The 18,701-nt window shown below is 38.8% G+C and overlaps 1 protein-coding gene across 1 annotated transcript in view; it reads right to left on the bottom strand.

Moving 5' to 3' along the window:
* Positions 1-18,701, bottom strand: part of LOC112965427 (DNA repair-scaffolding protein-like) — a 53,659-nt gene that overhangs the window by 25,675 nt on the left and 9,283 nt on the right. The window contains exon 6 of the mRNA XM_026064394.1: positions 17,643-17,730. Coding sequence (XP_025920179.1) covers positions 17,662-17,730 — 69 coding nt within the window. The 3' untranslated portion in view covers positions 17,643-17,661. The remainder of the gene's footprint in view (positions 1-17,642; positions 17,731-18,701) is intronic.

Genomic DNA, 18,701 nt, shown 5'->3' with positions numbered 1-18,701 from the left:
TAGTGTGATTTGTGGTAGGGTTACAGGAAGGAAAAGTATGCTACTATGCAAAGTAGCAACAACACAGTCCCCTGAAAGGGAAGCTGGAATAAAGAGACCAAGAAAACTGATCTGACTTTTCAACACCGTGATACAGGACAATTCCTGTAAATGGGAAGCTCATCCTGAAGACGGGATTTCTTCAATTAATACATTTTTAACAGCAGCCCAAACTCCACAGGACTAAGAGAACAAAGTGCACAATTCTTTAGGGAAGGGAAGCAATTAAACTGCCATAGTCATTGCAGCTTTCACGCACTACATGCCACTTCATCTATTTTTGTCATGAGCAGGATTTTGTCACTAGAAACTCAGGAATAGCTCCCATTTTAAAGACAGAAATATACACTGTGACTACAACTTGTCACAAGGACAGGACTCAAAAAAAGTCAGTAGACAGAGGAAAAGAGAACACTAAACACATCGCAACTTGCAGATCTTGTTTTCTCCTCCATAAACCCACAACCATCTCATTTGCTCTCCTCTTAGTTTCATGTATAGTTTTTTAAAAATCTCTACTCTGAAGTTAAAGAAAAGTCAAAAGCCCCAACAATTTAAAGCTCTGAAATCCCAAGTTCGTTGGAAAACTAGCACAAGAGAGCCACCTATCATGTGAAGACAGGACTGACATTGCTCACAGAGTGAGAGCATACACTGAAACTTATTTGAATGAACTTGACCCAGCTTGGCTTCAGGCCAGCGCTCAACGTCACAAATGACTTAACAGAACACAGTGTTCTTGGCACAAGCACAAAAATGTGCTGAAATCCATGCTGGAGAGAGGAAAAAAAAAAAAGTCAGTATATGTTTCAAATTAATAAAGGAAAAATGGTAATAAAAAGGTAGTAAACATAAAGACAGTATTGAACACTTTAAAATACATCCGATGAATTTTTTTTTCCCTAATTTATCTGCATCTTTTGATATTCCTTCATTTACCAAAGTGAAGTGTATGGACAGCTCTCCCTATGACAAGCCCTTCCCTGTCTAAATCCCAGCCTACGCGCTCTCCCTCTCACCTCTCCCAGGGCTGTACCTGGAAAATTCCAGCACACCTTTCGGCTAGTGAACGAAGGGAGTGACAAGCTATAAAGCCAAAACTACTGATGACTCACTTCCTCTTCAAACCCTCAAGTAAAGGCTACGCTGTAGGAATCTCATGCAATACTTCTATATGGGATAATCTGTTATAAAGTTATGTCATTCATAAATGGATTATGTTAACTCTCTGTCATGAGATGAAAAGCAAACAAGCAGAAGGAGGACAGGCAAAATAAACTTAATGAACCATGAACTTGATGTACTTCCTCTATAATAACATACGTCTATTATCTCCCTTTTCCCTATTTCCTCCCCCTGGGATTTCCCCCTCTTTCTCTCCAAAGCCTAATCAAGTCCCTTTTCCACTTCCCTTCTGTTACYCCTTCTTCTATCTCTCATATCCTGTCCTCCTTTTCAGTGAATAATCAAGATATTTGACTTCTGTAAGCACAGAATCAAAACCAGCTAGCAGATACCTGCTAAAAGGGCCTTCTCCCTTCAGTCACTTATTCAGAGTTTACTCCTGCCTTCTGCAATCCCATTGGTGTCCCGACAGTGCAAGCCTCCAGCAACACCCCAGCCAGGCCACAAGCACCAAAGGCAGGAAGATGGACCTAGTTTCATTCTCCTAACCCTCAGCACACACATACTCAGCCTAGCATGCAATCCAAGTAGTTAGCCAGGTATACAGGAGACAGCACAGAAAGCATGTTCCCCACCTGGACAGCCCAATGAAGCTACTGCCACCATTTCAGTTCAAACCTGAAAAGCAACATCAGTTAACAGCTAATCTAGTGCTCTACCACCCCTCAGCCACCTGCTGAAGGAAGATGACATTTTTACGTAGTTACAGTTCCTAATAACGCACACAACACATGCATCTGTGAGATGGTCCATGTCTCTGGCCAGTCCTTCCAACATCAGGAACCTGTGTTATTGCACTGATTTTTTTTTTTTTTTAATCCTAACTACTACAAACTGCAAGCTACTGTTATGATTATAAAAATAATCTACTAACCAAAGAGACAATAAAACTTGTATGGGAAGTAATTAGCTCCCTGTTTAGTATCACAGAAAATCCTTTTGGAAGTCCTTTTCTTCCAACCAGAACCCTGCTTGTGTCTTACAAATTAAAATACTATTAGCTCCAATACTATAACATTTGGGAAAACAAGTCTGCTTTGATGCCCTAAGGATGAGGAAATAATGGGAAAGAAATCATATCCTTGAGGTTTTGTGGATATAGTTTTTTTGATTGCTCAAAATGCCATTTTCTGAGTAACTGTATCCTAAAGGAAAAGAATGCCATTTTCTTTCACTTCTGTGTGGGATATCCTAGAGATACATTCACGTAGGGGGAAAAAAAAACAACAACAAATGTTGATCAGGACAAAGTAGAGGATGGGACTACTTAAAGAATAAATAATTAAAGAGCTTGCTATAAACAACTAATGATCACTTGACAGGACCAAGTGAGTATAAGTGAGTATTTCACAGAGCAAGAGAAGCAACAGTAGAGAGAATCATTTCTAATCTGTTTCTATGATGGTCAAACTGCAGAATGAAGAGGGCACCTAAAAACGTACAGAGAGAAAGTGAATTCAGAGTTAGATAAGTTTCAAGAAGGAAAGGAATTCAAATAAAAAAGTATGCAGATTGCTAAAAATGACAGGAAATTCATATTGAGCCATGTAAGCTTCTGATGATAGGCCTTGACTTGGTAGATTATCTTTAAAAATCCCTATGGGAGGAGCAGAAAGATTTTAAGATTTATTTAACAAAGATGTGGTGGCATTCACTCTGTATGCATTTAATGTCAAAGTCGTTAGCTGCTCATTCCCCTCCAAGCACAGCCAGAAACACCACTCAGCCCTGGAAAAGGGGAGGGAAGGTGTTCATAAAGCAAAGGGGAGCTCTTCAGTAGTCTCATGTTTACAAAGAAGTTTATTGGGTTGTCAAGGAGAGAAGAAAACAGTAATCCCCACACAACATGCTTTGAATACACACAATTAAATTCATCACAAAATTACAGATTAGTTCTCCACCAAACTTTGAAAGCCTGCCCCAGTACTCATGCCTCTCTCCTAATTGGGCTTGGCAAAGCGTCCCAAGATACTGTTAAGTCTGAAAGTTTGCTCGAGAACCAGATCCACAGGTTAGTGAAGTCTTCTCGAGCCACTCCCAGCTGGTTAGTGGGCAAATCACTCGGAGACTGCCATAATCTCCAAGGAGGGCAAAGTTGAAGGGAGGATGTGACACACTTACCACAATCACGCAGGCTACTTGTCTTCATAACATGCAGAGTGGTTTAACCCTCAAACAAATGCACAACACTATTGGCTCAAACAGGATGAGATCCATTTTTCATTGTATTGTCGAAGCAAGTAGTCATTAAGATCATTTCTTCTTACGCTCTTCAAAACTACGAATATGATGCTTAAAGAAATAGTTGGGATCTCTTAAAATTAAAAAAAGAATGCAATGAATCCTCTTATTTTGTAGCTGAACACAAAAGCCAGCAAGCCCTGTGTTCCATTGCCCTTCTCCTAAACCATCTAATCTCTCTGGAGGATTAAGTATTTCGGTCTGTTAAATCCTGGAATATTTTCATTTGTGGTTTAGAAAATCTCAAGTGATTGCATACAAGCTAAACAAGGACCAAAACTAGGGTAACACATGCATTGATTTTAGTACATACTGTTTGAATTTAAACTTTAAATTGCAGCACATTATTTGTTGCTTATTTAACATAAAAAAAGAAAATCCCACCTATCCTCCAACAACCTTAATGGCAAAGTCCCATTTTCAAAGCACGGTTGAATCCTGAACTGCGAATACTTCTCTAATCATCTTCAACCATATACACATAAAAGTAACCACAACAACACAAGACTACAACTAGAGTTACATACCTGTCAGGTAGGGGGGGAAAAAAAAAAACACAAAACAACTAGATGAGAGGGATATATTTTTTTCTCTTATATATAACACTATATTTATCTATTTAAAAGAAGTAAGATTATACTAGATGGGTCATCTTTCTTAAAAACAAGTGTAAACAAGACTCAGATACTCATAAGGAACAGTAATAAATTTTAGCTCCGTTAACATGTCAATTTACTCACTTGAGAGCTGGGTCATTTGGTAATAAAGCAAAGTACTTATTGGACGTCAGCAGTGCCGAAGATCCTGACAATCTAACATGTTTGCCTACCTTCTCCTCCCCCATTTTTAAACATACTTAAAATATGCATTTACAGGGTCAGAGAGAAGAATCTAGGACAGATCCATAACAACAGTGAGTTGTAAGTGCAGAAGCAACAGAAAAACATGACTTCAGAGGAACAGGAAGTGCAATATCACATTATGAGATATAATCATGTCCACAGGTAGTAAAAACAGGATAGTCTCAGAATTAAGTTAGCATTGCATTTGAGCTGCTGGGAAATTAAAAGTCAAAGCATTTTAATTGTATTACTGTTTTACATAACACACGATCTGTCACAGTATTCATAACACTTTGGTCTGGAAATTACTTACTGCAAGGTGAAGAGCATACAAAATAGGTGAAAGGAAAAATGTCTAGCTATCTACAGGGCAACAAAACAGGATTTACCTGATCTGTACAATAAATGCAGGTGGAGGCAGACAAATTGCACCTGACTGCATAATATATCAAAGGGTCTTGCATTTGTTAAGTAAGTTACTATTGCTTGCAGTGAAGGAGGTGATGTTCATTGCTAGCTGTATGTGGGGACATATTTCAAATAGGTTTCTTCAGTCTTAATTTCATCCTCAGTTTTTGTCAGTTCCTTTGTGTTTGTATCTAATCACTTTCATCTGAGTCTTATGCTTCCATTTCATTAGTCTGTTTGGGCTAGTTTTTCCTCTGTGTATGGGTTTTATTTTAAGAGTTTTAGCAAGTATTGATTTTTCATAATACAGACATAAATTATTCTCTCTACAACACTACATAGTCAAGCTGATAAGACCAAACAAAACAATTCAATTATTTTTCCAGTGGTGTTTGTTTATATTTTTTCACATGCAATTAGTCCAATTTCATCTCACAAAAATTAAAGCATTATTCATTTTAGAAATTGAATATATTGGGACTAAAGCTTGCCAGAAACTAAAGCTTCAGTTTCACTGAATACAAGTAACCAATCAGACACTACATGATGTGAAAGAGAAGTATTCATTCCACAAATTTTAAACGTAAGCAGCAAACCAAAACTTCCTTTTGTTTTAATCCTATAAGCATTGGAAAAAGGCCATATAAGACACTATGCTAACTAAACTCTGAAAGCTAAGGATCTAAATGCCCAATATAGCAGCAATCAAAAAACTGTGGAAATCAAGGTGAAAAAAAAAGTAAGAACAGCAATACCACATCAGGCCAAAGAACTGTTTAACTCAGCATCCTATCTGGGACAGTGGCCTATATGAGATACATACAAAAAAAAAAGAACAAGTACAAAGCAAGTATATACTTCTTCCCCGGCGTGCTCTTCCACAGTGAAGTGATTTGCAACTCCAGAACTTCCTGAGCCAGAGGTAATATCATTTGACTTATTAGTTCAATGGATTTTTTTCCCCCAGAATACTGTCCAATTACTTTTTAAACCAAATTCTGTACAAGTCTGATAATATTGCACAACTTCTTAACATTTTTTAATGCCAGTAAAGGAAGCAAGCAGAAGAGCCTGCAAGTAGATCACTACCCATAGGTTTCAGATCTAATACTTGTCACGTATTATTGCTGCAACACCTAAAAAGCCTGAAAAAGCCTAAGAACTGCTATGATAAGAACTGTAAAAAATGCAAAAAAAAGTGGCAACCACTGTGCAAGGAGCTTGAGAAATGAAGTGGATTAAAAAAAAAGTCATGGTGCTAGAGGGGGAAAAAAAAACACATTGAAAGGGGGGTTTTTTGTTTTTGTTTTTTTTTTGTTTTTTTAAACAGGCAGACTCCACAACACTACTCGCACGTGGGGCTCTCCTTCAGAATATTTCATCTGTGAAATCATCATTCCCGCTCTCCTTCAGGAAAACACATAAGCTACATTATCATCTCTTTTACTCTTTTTAAAACTGGAGCACCGTGCTGCTAACAAGCAGATGGAGAATTATGATCTGCTGGCTGCAAATCTCAAAAATTAATTTAATTTGCTGTTCTTCCATTTAAAATACACATGGTAACAAAGCAAGAAAAATTAGCATTCAGTGGTCTCTTAAATCATTCCTCCCTGTCCAAAATGTGAAAATAAACTACCGCACTTTATATCACCAGTAGTCTTACTTTTCTGCTCTATGATGATGACAAGGATGATGACTGGGTCAAAGCTGAACGATTACTGTCTACATTATTACTCCTGATTGTTCAGCATGTCTGGAGCATGCAAAACAGACAGAAAACTTCCACCACCACTTTCCAAAATACTTACAAGTTAATGTCAACTAAGTAACAGCTGAGCAGCACTGAAAAAAAAATGTTTCACATGCAGAGTATTTATGAGTTTTTGTTTCTTTACAACCAAATTTTTGAAGTTATGATCCATAAGCAACTGCTGCATTAAAGCATGACTTAAACATGCAAAAATGCCTACTTGAGATTGCTCAAGTTTATTGCTAAGTTATAAATTCAACAAAAAATATGATGTGGAGTACTTTAATATAGCACAACAGGAAGACTTTTTTTTTTTTTTTAAACTCACTGTCATTCTTGTCTTCAAAAATGACTTGCTTCATCTTAGTACTGTAGAACATTCTCCACATTGTACAAATGTGACATAAAAATTATGTTGCCTTCCAATATTGGTAAAATCATCTTCTGATTTTCCTTTCTTTCACTTCTCCAATTACTTGTTCCACTTGATTTGGCTTCCAACACAGTGAACTCTGCTATAATGATTTTAGCTTACATATTTATAAATACTCAGCATCCAGGATGGAAACCAAGGAGTTATGTGCAATATCTTTCACTTAGACTCATAAAAGAAAGTGATGAATCAACTTGGTTTCTTCCCTATTATTATATTAACAAAAGTGATCCACTCATCTTTGGTAGTGTATTTCCTTACATTGCAGAAACCAAAAGAGACTTTTTCTCTGACCTAGTTTCTTCTCAGAGCTCATTAAATTTAAAAAGCCATCAATAGGTAGGGGAGACATCTATCTGAAACTATAAGGCCACATAAGAAAAGAATTTTTTGCCCTGTTCCGATATCCACCTCACTACTACTTCCCTCCACAACTCTTATGATTAGTACTAGGTTTTTTACTAGGAAATTGTCTTATAGAAGAGAAAAGCAATCACAGACTCTTTAAATTAAAATAAAAAGTAGTGTAAGCCACAAATCCAGCACTCCTGTTCACACAGGAAAAACAAACTTGGAAAATGAGACTCAAGTGTACCTAAAGGTTAAAAAGCAGATGGCCATAATCACCCTCACGAGTTTTTTCAGGTTTGTTTCTTGTAAAAACATCAATTTTGTTGTTGTTTAAACTGACAGTTTTATAATCTGCTGTCCAGCTCATTGCTGTTTAGGCATATGAGAGTGGCAATTACGCTCTATTTTATTTCCTTGTCATAAGTTTGTACTAATATTCTAATCCTTTAAAAAGTCCAAAACAACAATCTTGCTATTTTTTTTAATCCAAGCTTCCCCCACAAACTACATCAAAGAGATACTTCTCCTTCTTTCTTCTCTTACCTCCTCCTCTTCCAATAACTACAGGCTGAGGCTCATGAAAAACACAGTTCTGCAGCACAGCAAAGAGTTCCATTAAGCCCTCCTTTTTAAGCCAGTATCTTCCCAATACACCACAATGATTTTATATTATAAGAATAATCCCACTGAGTCCTGTAAAGCAGGAACACAGCAGCCGAAGTTCACTGTTAGTGAAGTTTCCTTGCATACAGCTATATAATCTGATTTTACAAGCAGTTATGTCAGGACCAGCCTATAATATTGTTAATCCTTTTCTCTGAACATGTTGCCTGCAAAGACCACAGTTGTATGAAATAAGATGCTTTATCTGCAATCACCACAAATAAAAGCTCTCTTTTCTGATTCTGTCTTCAATGCACAATGCATTATTAGATTGGGATATCCACTGCCCCACTCCAACTCCCACCAACATTAAAAGGCTATAAACATAAATCAGTTCAGAGAGAGACAGGGCAACTTACTGAAATATAAATCTCAAATGTCAATCAGACATAAAAATCTCCATGCAACTTCTCGCTCAGAAAGCGCCTAAACCGCAATAGAGGTCCTTGTCCCACTGCACAGCGTTCAACCTATACTTACATTTTTCTCCCAGCACTAACCATTATCATTCAGGATCCTAGCTAGATGAACCTTCAATGTGATAACCCTATGTCATCATGGTTTATGAATACCACGTTCATTTATTCCTTTGGAGTTATGCTCTGATTTCCAACTTTATTCCATACCATTATGCACTCATGAATTTACACACGTGCTCCAAAAGGGAGCTGCAACTATCCTGCTTATCTCAGAAAGCAAATTCAGTATTGTGGGTTTATACTACTTATTCTTTTGATACTTCTATTTATTCTCTCATTCCAAAAGATCCAGAATGTCTTCAGATTCTAGACAAATCAATTTATTACTAGAACATACCAGATTCCTAGTGAAAGTCAGCAACATTGATTTTTTATTTCATGGCGCTTAAACATAATTCAACAAATATATACGTATTAAAAAAAACAAAACAAAACATAGTGCTTTTCCAGGAAGTCACAAAAATGAAAGATTTAAAAACAGGTAACTCATGTTCCTTCAAGTAAGACCACACACAATTCTTCCTTTCCCCTTGCACCTCTCCCTCACCCAATCAAGCAAGTTAAGGAAACTTAGTCAGAGAAGCCTATCACCAACTTACTCTAAGAAAGCAAAAAGCTTTTCTAGGCAAGTCTGACTACAGCCATCACTGTCTCAAAGGGCCCTTCTTCATGCCTGTCTGTTTAGAAAGCTTTGTGAAAACCATGAGGAAAGCATAAACTAGACCACATAAAAAGAAACTGTAGAAGCCACACAGAGCAGCAGGTGATAGAGAACTAGAGCTGCAAAAGGCACCCACTGCATTGCACCAACTGGAGATCCATTTGCAACATCATCTTTTGGTATCTGACTTCTCAATTGCTCCATGGAGAAAGCACTGAGGGTGGCAATGGAAAGAGGACAAAATCCATACACACTGAAAAACCCACAGCAGACAAGCATGAGAATAGTTGTAGGGGAATCTACCACAGACAGATCTAGCCCCTTATTTTGTTTCCAGCAGTGATTAGTGGTAGACGTTTAATGAATAGTTTAAAACAGAACAAGCACGTGGCAATACTGCCACAGAAGTCACCCTAACTCCAGTTTATGGCTTCAACTAGAAGCAAGATCTTTGTATTTAATCCTCAGCAGATTTTTCTTCCATAAATTTGTCCAATTATGTTTGAGCCCACGTAATCTTTCAGCATCTACATCATCCTGTGGCAAGGAGCTCTACAGCTCAATCACATATGGTGGGATGAATAATCTCTGTTGTTTATGTTGAATCAACCTGCTAGCTTCACTTGATTTCCTTTAGCTTTCATACAGTAACTAGTCATTTCRTTTACTTATTCATTCCTATTGTGGTCCATGAGTTTCTTTCATACCCTCTCCACAGTAAACTCTTTTCCATGCAGAAAACATTCCATATATCTGATCATTCTTATCAACTTTCTCTGAAAGCTTTTCCAGTTCCACTACATCTTTCTTAGGAGTGGGAGGACCAAAACTACAATCCACAAGTACTGATGACATGGAAACACAATGGATTTTTAAAGTTACAGTGCTTTCAGCAGCTTATCAGTTTCTTTCAGTCCCAACCCAAACCTCATCCCTTCTCTTCCATGACTACTTTAGACCAGGATGAAGTTGCTCTCCTCTAATTTGTTGCCTTCATAAGCAGGCAGTTCCAGTCTGCTTTTCTTACTCAGTTTCAGTAGTCCCTTTCCTATGCACAGGAAGGGGTCTGCAAAACACCGACAAGTCATTTCCTCTCAGAGAAGCACCAAACTTCCCAGCAGCGCCATGAGGATTCATATGAAAGGAGAACAGGGCCTTTACTACACTGATGAGAGGAATACAAGCAGAGAAACAAGAAAAATCTTCCACAAAACACTGGAGGTTGCAGCAACAGCACTGGCAAAACATCTGATATGAGGAGCTGCTGTAACTACTATTTTTGAAGAGTTGCTACCATAGGAGACTGTTTGGTGGTGCAGAAGAGAATGGTTGTATTGGGCAAGAGAGAACAGGCAAACTGAGCCCAAGCAATGACCAGTTGAGGGGGAACAGGGACAAGTGAATGAAATAGTGACCGAGCTGGGAAGAGGAGACTGAGTGGGTGGACAATAACTGGGACTGAGTCAAAAAGCATGCCACTGTGTTGGGAGACTGGGCAGTGAGTAAACAGTGAGGTGCAGCAGCTTTTTCGTGTGTTCAAGAAGTAGGGGTGAAAAAGGCTGGGGTGAGGTTGTAGGTAGTGGGAGAGATACTGTATGAAGTACAAATTTATGAGCGTGTTTCCAGTGAGACTGAGAGAAAGACAAAGCCACCAAATGGTCAAGGGTGTGTTACAGAAAAAAGAAAGAAAGAAAAAAAAAAAAGACGACACGGGGGAGCAGGGTTCTATGCAGCTGGCACATWTGTGAAGAGTGTGCTAGTAAGTTCTTGAAAAACAGGCAAAATTCTCTTTAACATTTTACAAATATGGAGCGAACACACGAGTTCCAACCTATCTCTATAGAACTTCTCCACAGAAAGGGTTAATTTAGTCAAAGTTATTAGCCTGGAATGCAAGTGTCCTGATAACAAAAGAATTGTAAATCTGAATTGTCATCTACAGATGATTGAGACGTTTGTATAGAAACTGTCTATCACAAAGTAAAAGCAACAGAACATGACACAGACCCTGCCAAACCAGATATAAGAGACAGTAGGATTTCACCCCACCCCAGTCCCATTTCATCGTCCCCAAGAAAGTCACCCCCCATGCCCCACAAAAGTCCCCACCTCCAAATTTCTTAAGTTTACTCTCAGCTTTGTTTGGCTTGTTCTTCTCCAGTTTACTCCTTTCTTATCTAGCCAACACACTTCCACATTGCTATGGGAGCCAGAAATAAATGCTCCGATCCCCATAGCATGCCACCCAACTGCATTCTTTCCAAGCAAAGGATGCAGTGGCAAGAAATAAATAACTAAACAAACAGAATACATACCTGCCTTCTTCCTTCTTCCATGTGAGATAAAAACAAGCACAGAAGTTACACAGATACACAACTGGGAGAGAGCTTCACCCATTAAAAAGAGGGAGAAAGCACAGACAAACAAAGGGCTTTTAATAACCATTGATCTAGCTCCTAAACTTTGATCTTCCCCTACTTTCCAAAGTATTTTAAGTTTAGTTCCAGATTGTCAACATTCAGTACATTCTGTAAAGAATTAGAAAGAATACAATAACCCTTACCTCAAAAGGAAATATTCTGTTCCTGTTAAAAATGGCAAAAAACTCATGAGCAGATGAAGTCTAAATGTTTAAAATACAGAGATAACTGGATAATTTTAGTGTACTTAATGCTTTACTTGGTCCACCAAGAATTGGATGACTTTGGATATTTAATACCTTATTTTCACTTAATAGCCATTCTATATGCAGCATTACACTTTTTTTTTAATAGCTACGCATATTTCTTTTTTGTATTGCCACTACAAAATCCTAGACTGATAAGTTTAAGCTTGTGAACAGATGCAAGCAGCAACTTTACAAGGTACCTTAAATGGACAAGAAACATTTGCCTCACCAAAGAATGCAAAAATATGCCTGATGGTAAGAAAGCTTTTTACTTTTTCTGATCAACTGAGTCCTTTCTCTGAGCAAACTAACTGGCTGGTGAGAGAAACAGCCATGTAAAGACTATAAAATTATTTTTAAAACAAACTTATAACACATAAGAAATATAAAAACAAAGGCTCTTCTCAGTGCTTTGTGAACACTTTGATGATCAAATTCTAACATATTTTAGACATAGATGTTAATTCCTGTTTGAAGCATACAGATCTCTTTTTGCAGATGGAAACAAAGTTCAAGCCATTAGCCAGCCTACTCTATTAAACACTCTTTCCAAAACTAGAGTATTTAGAAAGCACACTGATCAGAACAGCAGATGATCAAGACTAGTCCTGTGTATTCCACTAAAATTTCTCTTCCACCATTGCCCTCAAAAAGGATTTCAAACAAACGGAAATCAAGTTCTTCTACAGCATGGCCTGAGGAGTCGTGAGGAAGACAAAGACAAATYGAATACGAGCAGCTTTCTCACCGTCCTCATGGCTCTCTGCAGAGCGTGAAACTATTAGCAAATTATCCATAATGAAAAACAACAGAGGGTCTTGTCAGAGGTGAGGATAATATGACAAAAGCCTTGCACTTCCTATTAATTTTGTTAACTCTTCTGGCTTTATCCTTTCAGAGGACAGCACTGCACTACCTGAGGCACATGTTCTACTCTTTCCTCATTAGTTCTACAGCTCTTTTCTGGTCTAAGCACCCATCAGCCTACAGAAAGGGAGACGCGAGACCCTCTTTCTTTGCTTCACCTCCCAAGACCACAGTCAGGGTCCTGACAGGACAAGCATATACCTCTTTGCTTCTCCCCAAAACTTCGAAAGACTCTGTAATGTTCTTAAGAGAGTCACATTGCCAAGAGGTTCCCAGGCTGAGAAAACCCAGATCTCTCCCATGGAATGCAGCCACAGCAAAACCAAAACAGGCCGTTGCGATCTTGTTTAAAACACTAGGCAAATGTGGAAAAGAGGGGATGGCGGTGGCGGGGGGGGGGAGCAAGGAGGGGAGGTATTTGATACGTGTAGGCAGAGATAGCAATGCTGTCAACTGCACTTAAAGTTGTTGCTCTCCAGAGCTGTGTAAGAAAAAATATACAGCTCAGCTGAAGCCTTAAGTTAAACAAAGCAGAGGAGCTGGATTAGCATACACAAACAGCCCAGTATTTAAATCAACATAAAAATATGGTCTTGGAATGACAGCACATGGCATCAAGGTCTAAAGTCTGTCTATGTCACTGTGATAACTTCTGCAACTCATTAGATTTTGTACACCCAGGTTGTGGTATACAGGATTCGATTTTACACTTGGCTAATAAAATATCCAGACTATTTCACAAAACAAGCACAAATAAGTACAGCTCCCCTCGGGTACAGTTGGATCTCATACAAGCATATATGACAATTTTGATCAAAGAAACTTCTTTCAGAACGGGCACCATGGATCTTCAATATTTTTATATTGCAGAAAAAACATTTATTGAGCATCAAGTTGCTCATATGACTGCACCATTCTTGATGAAGATAATGAGCCAATTCAGCTATGCTGAGATTTGAACTCCTGTCTCCTGGAATCATAAAGAAAAGTCTTCCCAAGATGATATTTTAAACTATTAAAGCAAGCACCATCTGAACCAATTAGGCGTTAGCTGAACTATCATCTTCAATCTAGCTTTAAAATTAATGGGGTCATTGCTTAACTGGAGACATGAGAGAAGCGAGTCATAATACAGATAACCACAGCTCACTCAGAAACACACTATTTTCTATTCCAATAATCTGATCAAGTCACTGAAACAGAATGCTGAGAGAACGATTGGTTGTGACTAAAGAAARAAGTGTTGATGTTTTGTTTCTGGATCAGAGGATACAGTGGCATCCCTGTAGCAGAAAGCAGCTGGTGTATTAGTTCAGTTTTGTCCAGTAGGTCAGATATAAATTATTTCATCTCACTGATGTGAATGCAAACAGCATTTGCTTCTGTATCGTTACCGACTTGCAGCATTTTGACCAGTAGGTCTTGCTAAAAATGCCCATCTAAAAAACACTGTTAGAAGAGATCAGTTCTACATAAAAAATAAGCTGCTTTTTTTTTTTTTTGGGGGGGGGGGTATGGAGCAAGGAGGCAGAGAAGAAAGAAGAAAGTTGCCCAGATAGGTAGTGTTGTCTCCTGAGTTTTCCAAGACCTGACCAGACAGGACTGAGCAACCTTGTCCAACCTCCCAGCTACCTGCTTTGAGCAGGTTGGACTAGAGACATCCTGAGGTCCCTTCCAAACCGAATTATTCCATGAAGTACACTTTTAGAAATTATAGTATGCTTGTGGGTGTTCTTGTATATATTCTAGCATGCTTCCTTGGCAATGGGCTGGTAAAAATAATTGCTTACAACAGCACGGTCATATCATTATCCTTTATCAGTGTTAAGTCATCAGTCTGACAGGATGACACAAATTCCACTTGTCATAATAATGATTCCCTACCTTGAGATAACCTATTTTTAATTCTGTTACACAATAATAGTGATAGACTCAATTCTAATTACCAGGCCATTGATAGTTATAATTACCATTATAATGGATCAAGAGAGCAAGGACATAAAAGCAGGCCCAGAAATAATACCAAAATCTTGGTCATGCATGATTCCACTCACCCTTTAGGTGATCTCTGCACAATACCATTCAATATTTTGAATCTTCCCCATTCAACACCACAAAAGGAAAGAGTAATTTTTTAACAAAACTGATGGCAACAGATTAATATACTTAAATAAATGAATGGGCCCAATTCTGACAGATCGGAAGGCCTCAGATACAAAACATGYACCTACATATATCCATGAGCAGGAAGAATTTTCAAATAATATGCTCTTCTTCACTCAGGAAAAAAAATGAAAATTAACTTTTGCACAATATTACAACAATTTTTTTGCACACTACTTCACAAAATCACACCAAATCTCCCACTGATAGTGTACATAGACTGCAACACAGTAGGGAACTGAGAATTCAACAGAATTTTGAAACATATAAAATGTAGCAATTCTCTCTCTTAATTGACTRTTACCTTACAGCAAGACCTTTTGGAGATATTACCATCATATATGTATTTAAAGGAAAGAAATTCTTAACCATGTGGTAGGTCAGCTTTTTGTTGAGTTTTCAGCAAAATTAGATGTTAAGATTAACAGACAGACTTATTAGTGTGTTCTGCAATAAAGAGTGTCTGCTGTAACCAGGTAAGCTTTGTTAGTGCTCCATAACAAGTACAGGGACTGTCTAATTCCTAGACATTAACAATGTAATGGTCAAAAAAACCTCCTCAKGCCATTCTGGGATAAATTTCACTTGCCCTGCATATAAAGCAAGCAAATCTGGATGCACATCAGACACTGATAAGTACATTTAATACACAGGACAAAAAAAAACAACCAGACTCCATAAGATACAGAAATTATAYACTCCATAAAAATGCTGACCTACTTTAAGGGATTAAGTTACCAAAAGTGTTTCAAGGAGGGATCCAAGTGTGGAAGAAACAGCCACTCAGTGCACAGCAAAGAGAAAGCTCCCAGTGTAGGTGGCAGTATGGCAGGAGGCACGTACAACAGCACTAAATTTCATTTAATCCCTAGCATTGAAATATTTTCAAAATCTAAATATTTTAGAGATGAACAATTCTTACAAAATAAGAAACTCTGGCCTATGAGATAAGCCCTCTGCACAAGTCAGGCAAAAAGCAGTCATTCACGTTCTCAGCATCCACTGGATGATGGGACCAAATGCACCCTCAGCAAGTTCGCAGAAAATACAAAACTGGGAGGAGTGCCTGATACACCAGAGGGCTGTGCTGCCATTCAGAGGGACCTCGACAGGCTGGAGAAATGGGTTGGCAGAGTCCTGTCCCTGGGGATGAATAATCCCACGCACCAGTACAGGTTGGGGGCTGACCTCCTGGAAAGCAGCTCTGCTGAGAAGGACCTGGGGGTCCTGATGGACAACAAATTGACCATGAGGCAGCAATGTGCCCTTGTGGCCAAGAAGGCCAATGGTATCCTGGGCTGCATCAGGAAGAGCGTTGCCAGCAGGTTGAGGGAGGTGATCCTCCCCCTCTACTCAGCCCTGGTGAGGCCACATCTAGAGTACTGTGTCCAGTTCTGGGCTCCCCAGCACAAGAGAGACACGGAGCTACTGGAGCAAGTCCAGCGTGGGGCTGCTAAGAGGATTAAGGGACTGGAGCATCTCTCATATGAGAAGAGGCTGAGAGAGCTGGGCCTGTTTAGCCTGGAGAAGAGAAGGCTGAGGGAGGATCTTATCAATGYGTAYAAGTATCTGAAGGGAGGGTGTAAAGAGGATGGGGCCCGACTCTCCTCAGTGATGCCCAGCAACAGGACATGAGGCAATGGGCACAAACTGAAACACAGGCAGTTCCATCTGAACATGAGGAAAAACTTTTCCTGTGAGAGTGACTAAGCACTGGAACAAGTTTCCCAGAGAGGTCATGGAGTCTCCTTCTCTGGAGATATTCAAAACCCAGCTGGACACAGTCCTGGGCAATGTGCTTTAGGTGAWCCTGCCTGAGCAGGGGGGATTGGACCAGATATCTCCAGAGGTCCCTTCCAACCTCAACTATTCTGTGCTTCTGCAATTCCCAAAGCAAAAAAATGCGTTAAAACAACTCTGAGGTGATTATATGGTGCTCTTTCAAAAAAAGATATATGCTGAAAAATTAACATTAATCATTAGCCATTATTTTAGCACCATAGTTTCCAAGAAAAAGGTCAGTTGGGCCTCTTCCACAGGCAACTGAAAGCAGAGAAATTCTCAGGAAAAAAAAACAAAACAACTAGGATCAGGCCTTGCCATATCTTTGTCCTGCATCACTTTAAGCAAAAATTCAACTAGATATAGGTCAAAAGAAAGTTAACAATAATAATAATAAAAAAAACCCTCTCCAATCCCTATCCCCTTAAAATATACACAGAGGAAAGTAAAACATGACCACATCGTATCTCACATATAGTTTTTTCAAAAAACCTGAACTGAACCTAAACCAAAAATTAGCCAAGAGTTGCTTACCATAAGACCAGCTTCAACTTGTCTTCCTCATTACTCCCTATCAAGTAGCTTTACACTTCAGAGATGACTAGTTGATAAGTAAAACATGGCACAGGGACTTAAAATGTAACACAAACTTAATCGGGAATATACTTTACACCCTAAACATAAGCAAAAGTTTTATCTTTACACCAGTACATCAAGTCTTTATATATAATTTTCACTAAACAGAAGCAATTTTCAAATTAAATCTACTGGTGTATTAGAGAGAGAGAGAGAAAAAAAAAAGAAACAGCAGAAAAGTTATTCATCTTTCAAGATTTCCCATTAGAAACCTAGCACACTCTTACCATGGGTAAATACTGCAATAAAGATATTTTGGCAGTAATCCTAAACCTCCAGAACCTCTTGGCATTTGGCATATTTTGAAGTGGGGTAAAATAAATTTCATGGTCTTTTGATTATCCACACACTCCATTAGGTTCCAGAGATTTAGTAAATACCACAAAAATGATGATATATCAACATTTGGCTTTTTTTCCTCCCCCCACTGTGAACCAGGCCACACAATTAACAGGCCTTTTTAAAGGATACTCATACAGCAAATGACATCCTATAGCGAACACTTCTTTTGTATTCTGTTTTCTTGAAACTCTCTCAAACAGCTTGCCTGCAACTTTTCCTAGGAAAACAGCATATCCCAAATAAAGCAAAGCAAAGAATGCAACAGACATAATGATCACTGGGGATTCACCCTCCTGCATACACCAAATTCCCAGAAGAAATTTTACCAGTGAGGCTGACCACCCATGGAAATTCCCACAGCATGGCACTGACAGGGGGTAGGGGGGAAATCTGCAAAGGGATTCTCAGATTTCTAATCTACCCACAGATTTTATAGTAGCATAACTATTCTGGTTAGGATTAAAAACTTTTTATTACAATATGGTTGCACCTGAACAAGCCCTCTCATGAGCACCATTTAGTAATACAAATGCATCTCATAACATTTATCCAACTTTCCATCTATAATGTGGATAAGTCATGCTGGTATAATAAAAGTGGAACAACTTTTACTGCTTGCATAAATTTTAGGCCTGTTTTCCCAGGTTTCTGCATACTGGACACCCTCTTCCAACACTGCTGCGCAGGACTCGAGCTATTTTAAATCAATTCCTCAAGAACCTGAAGAACATTACAGTGATTAACCCATGCTGAACTCTGAGCTGTAGAAGTTAAATTGCCACCAACACCCAAGAGACAGCTGAAAGCCAGATCACATATGTCAACACAACAGTCAACATGCTGCAACACAGTATGTCAAGATCCACTTTCTTCACCCTCTGGCTGCAACAAGAAAGTATCCTCAGAAAAGCTGCAGAATCCTGTTATTTGACAGCTTTTACTAGGAATCTGGAAACAGCTCTTAATCTTCAAGCAGAACTTATTTTCATACTCCAGCCGTACTCTCTCACACTGATTTTAGTAACGAATTGATAAATAAATTCAAATGCATTTGGGTAAAGCTTTAATCTGCTCCGGTAACAGCATAAGGCAGCTCGCCGGACATCTTTCCCTTCCGCATTCCTCTCTCCATAACGGACCAGAAGACCCTGCCCGCGCCCTTCCACCCCCGCCGCGAGGGCACGACCC

The sequence above is a fragment of the Apteryx rowi genome, unplaced genomic scaffold (genome assembly GCF_003343035.1).
Source record: "Apteryx rowi isolate R43461 unplaced genomic scaffold, aptRow1 scaffold_216, whole genome shotgun sequence".
Taxonomy (NCBI): Eukaryota; Metazoa; Chordata; class Aves; order Apterygiformes; family Apterygidae; genus Apteryx; species Apteryx rowi.
The sequence above is the reverse complement of the archived record's forward strand: the minus strand, read 5'-3'. Positions and strand labels throughout refer to the sequence as shown.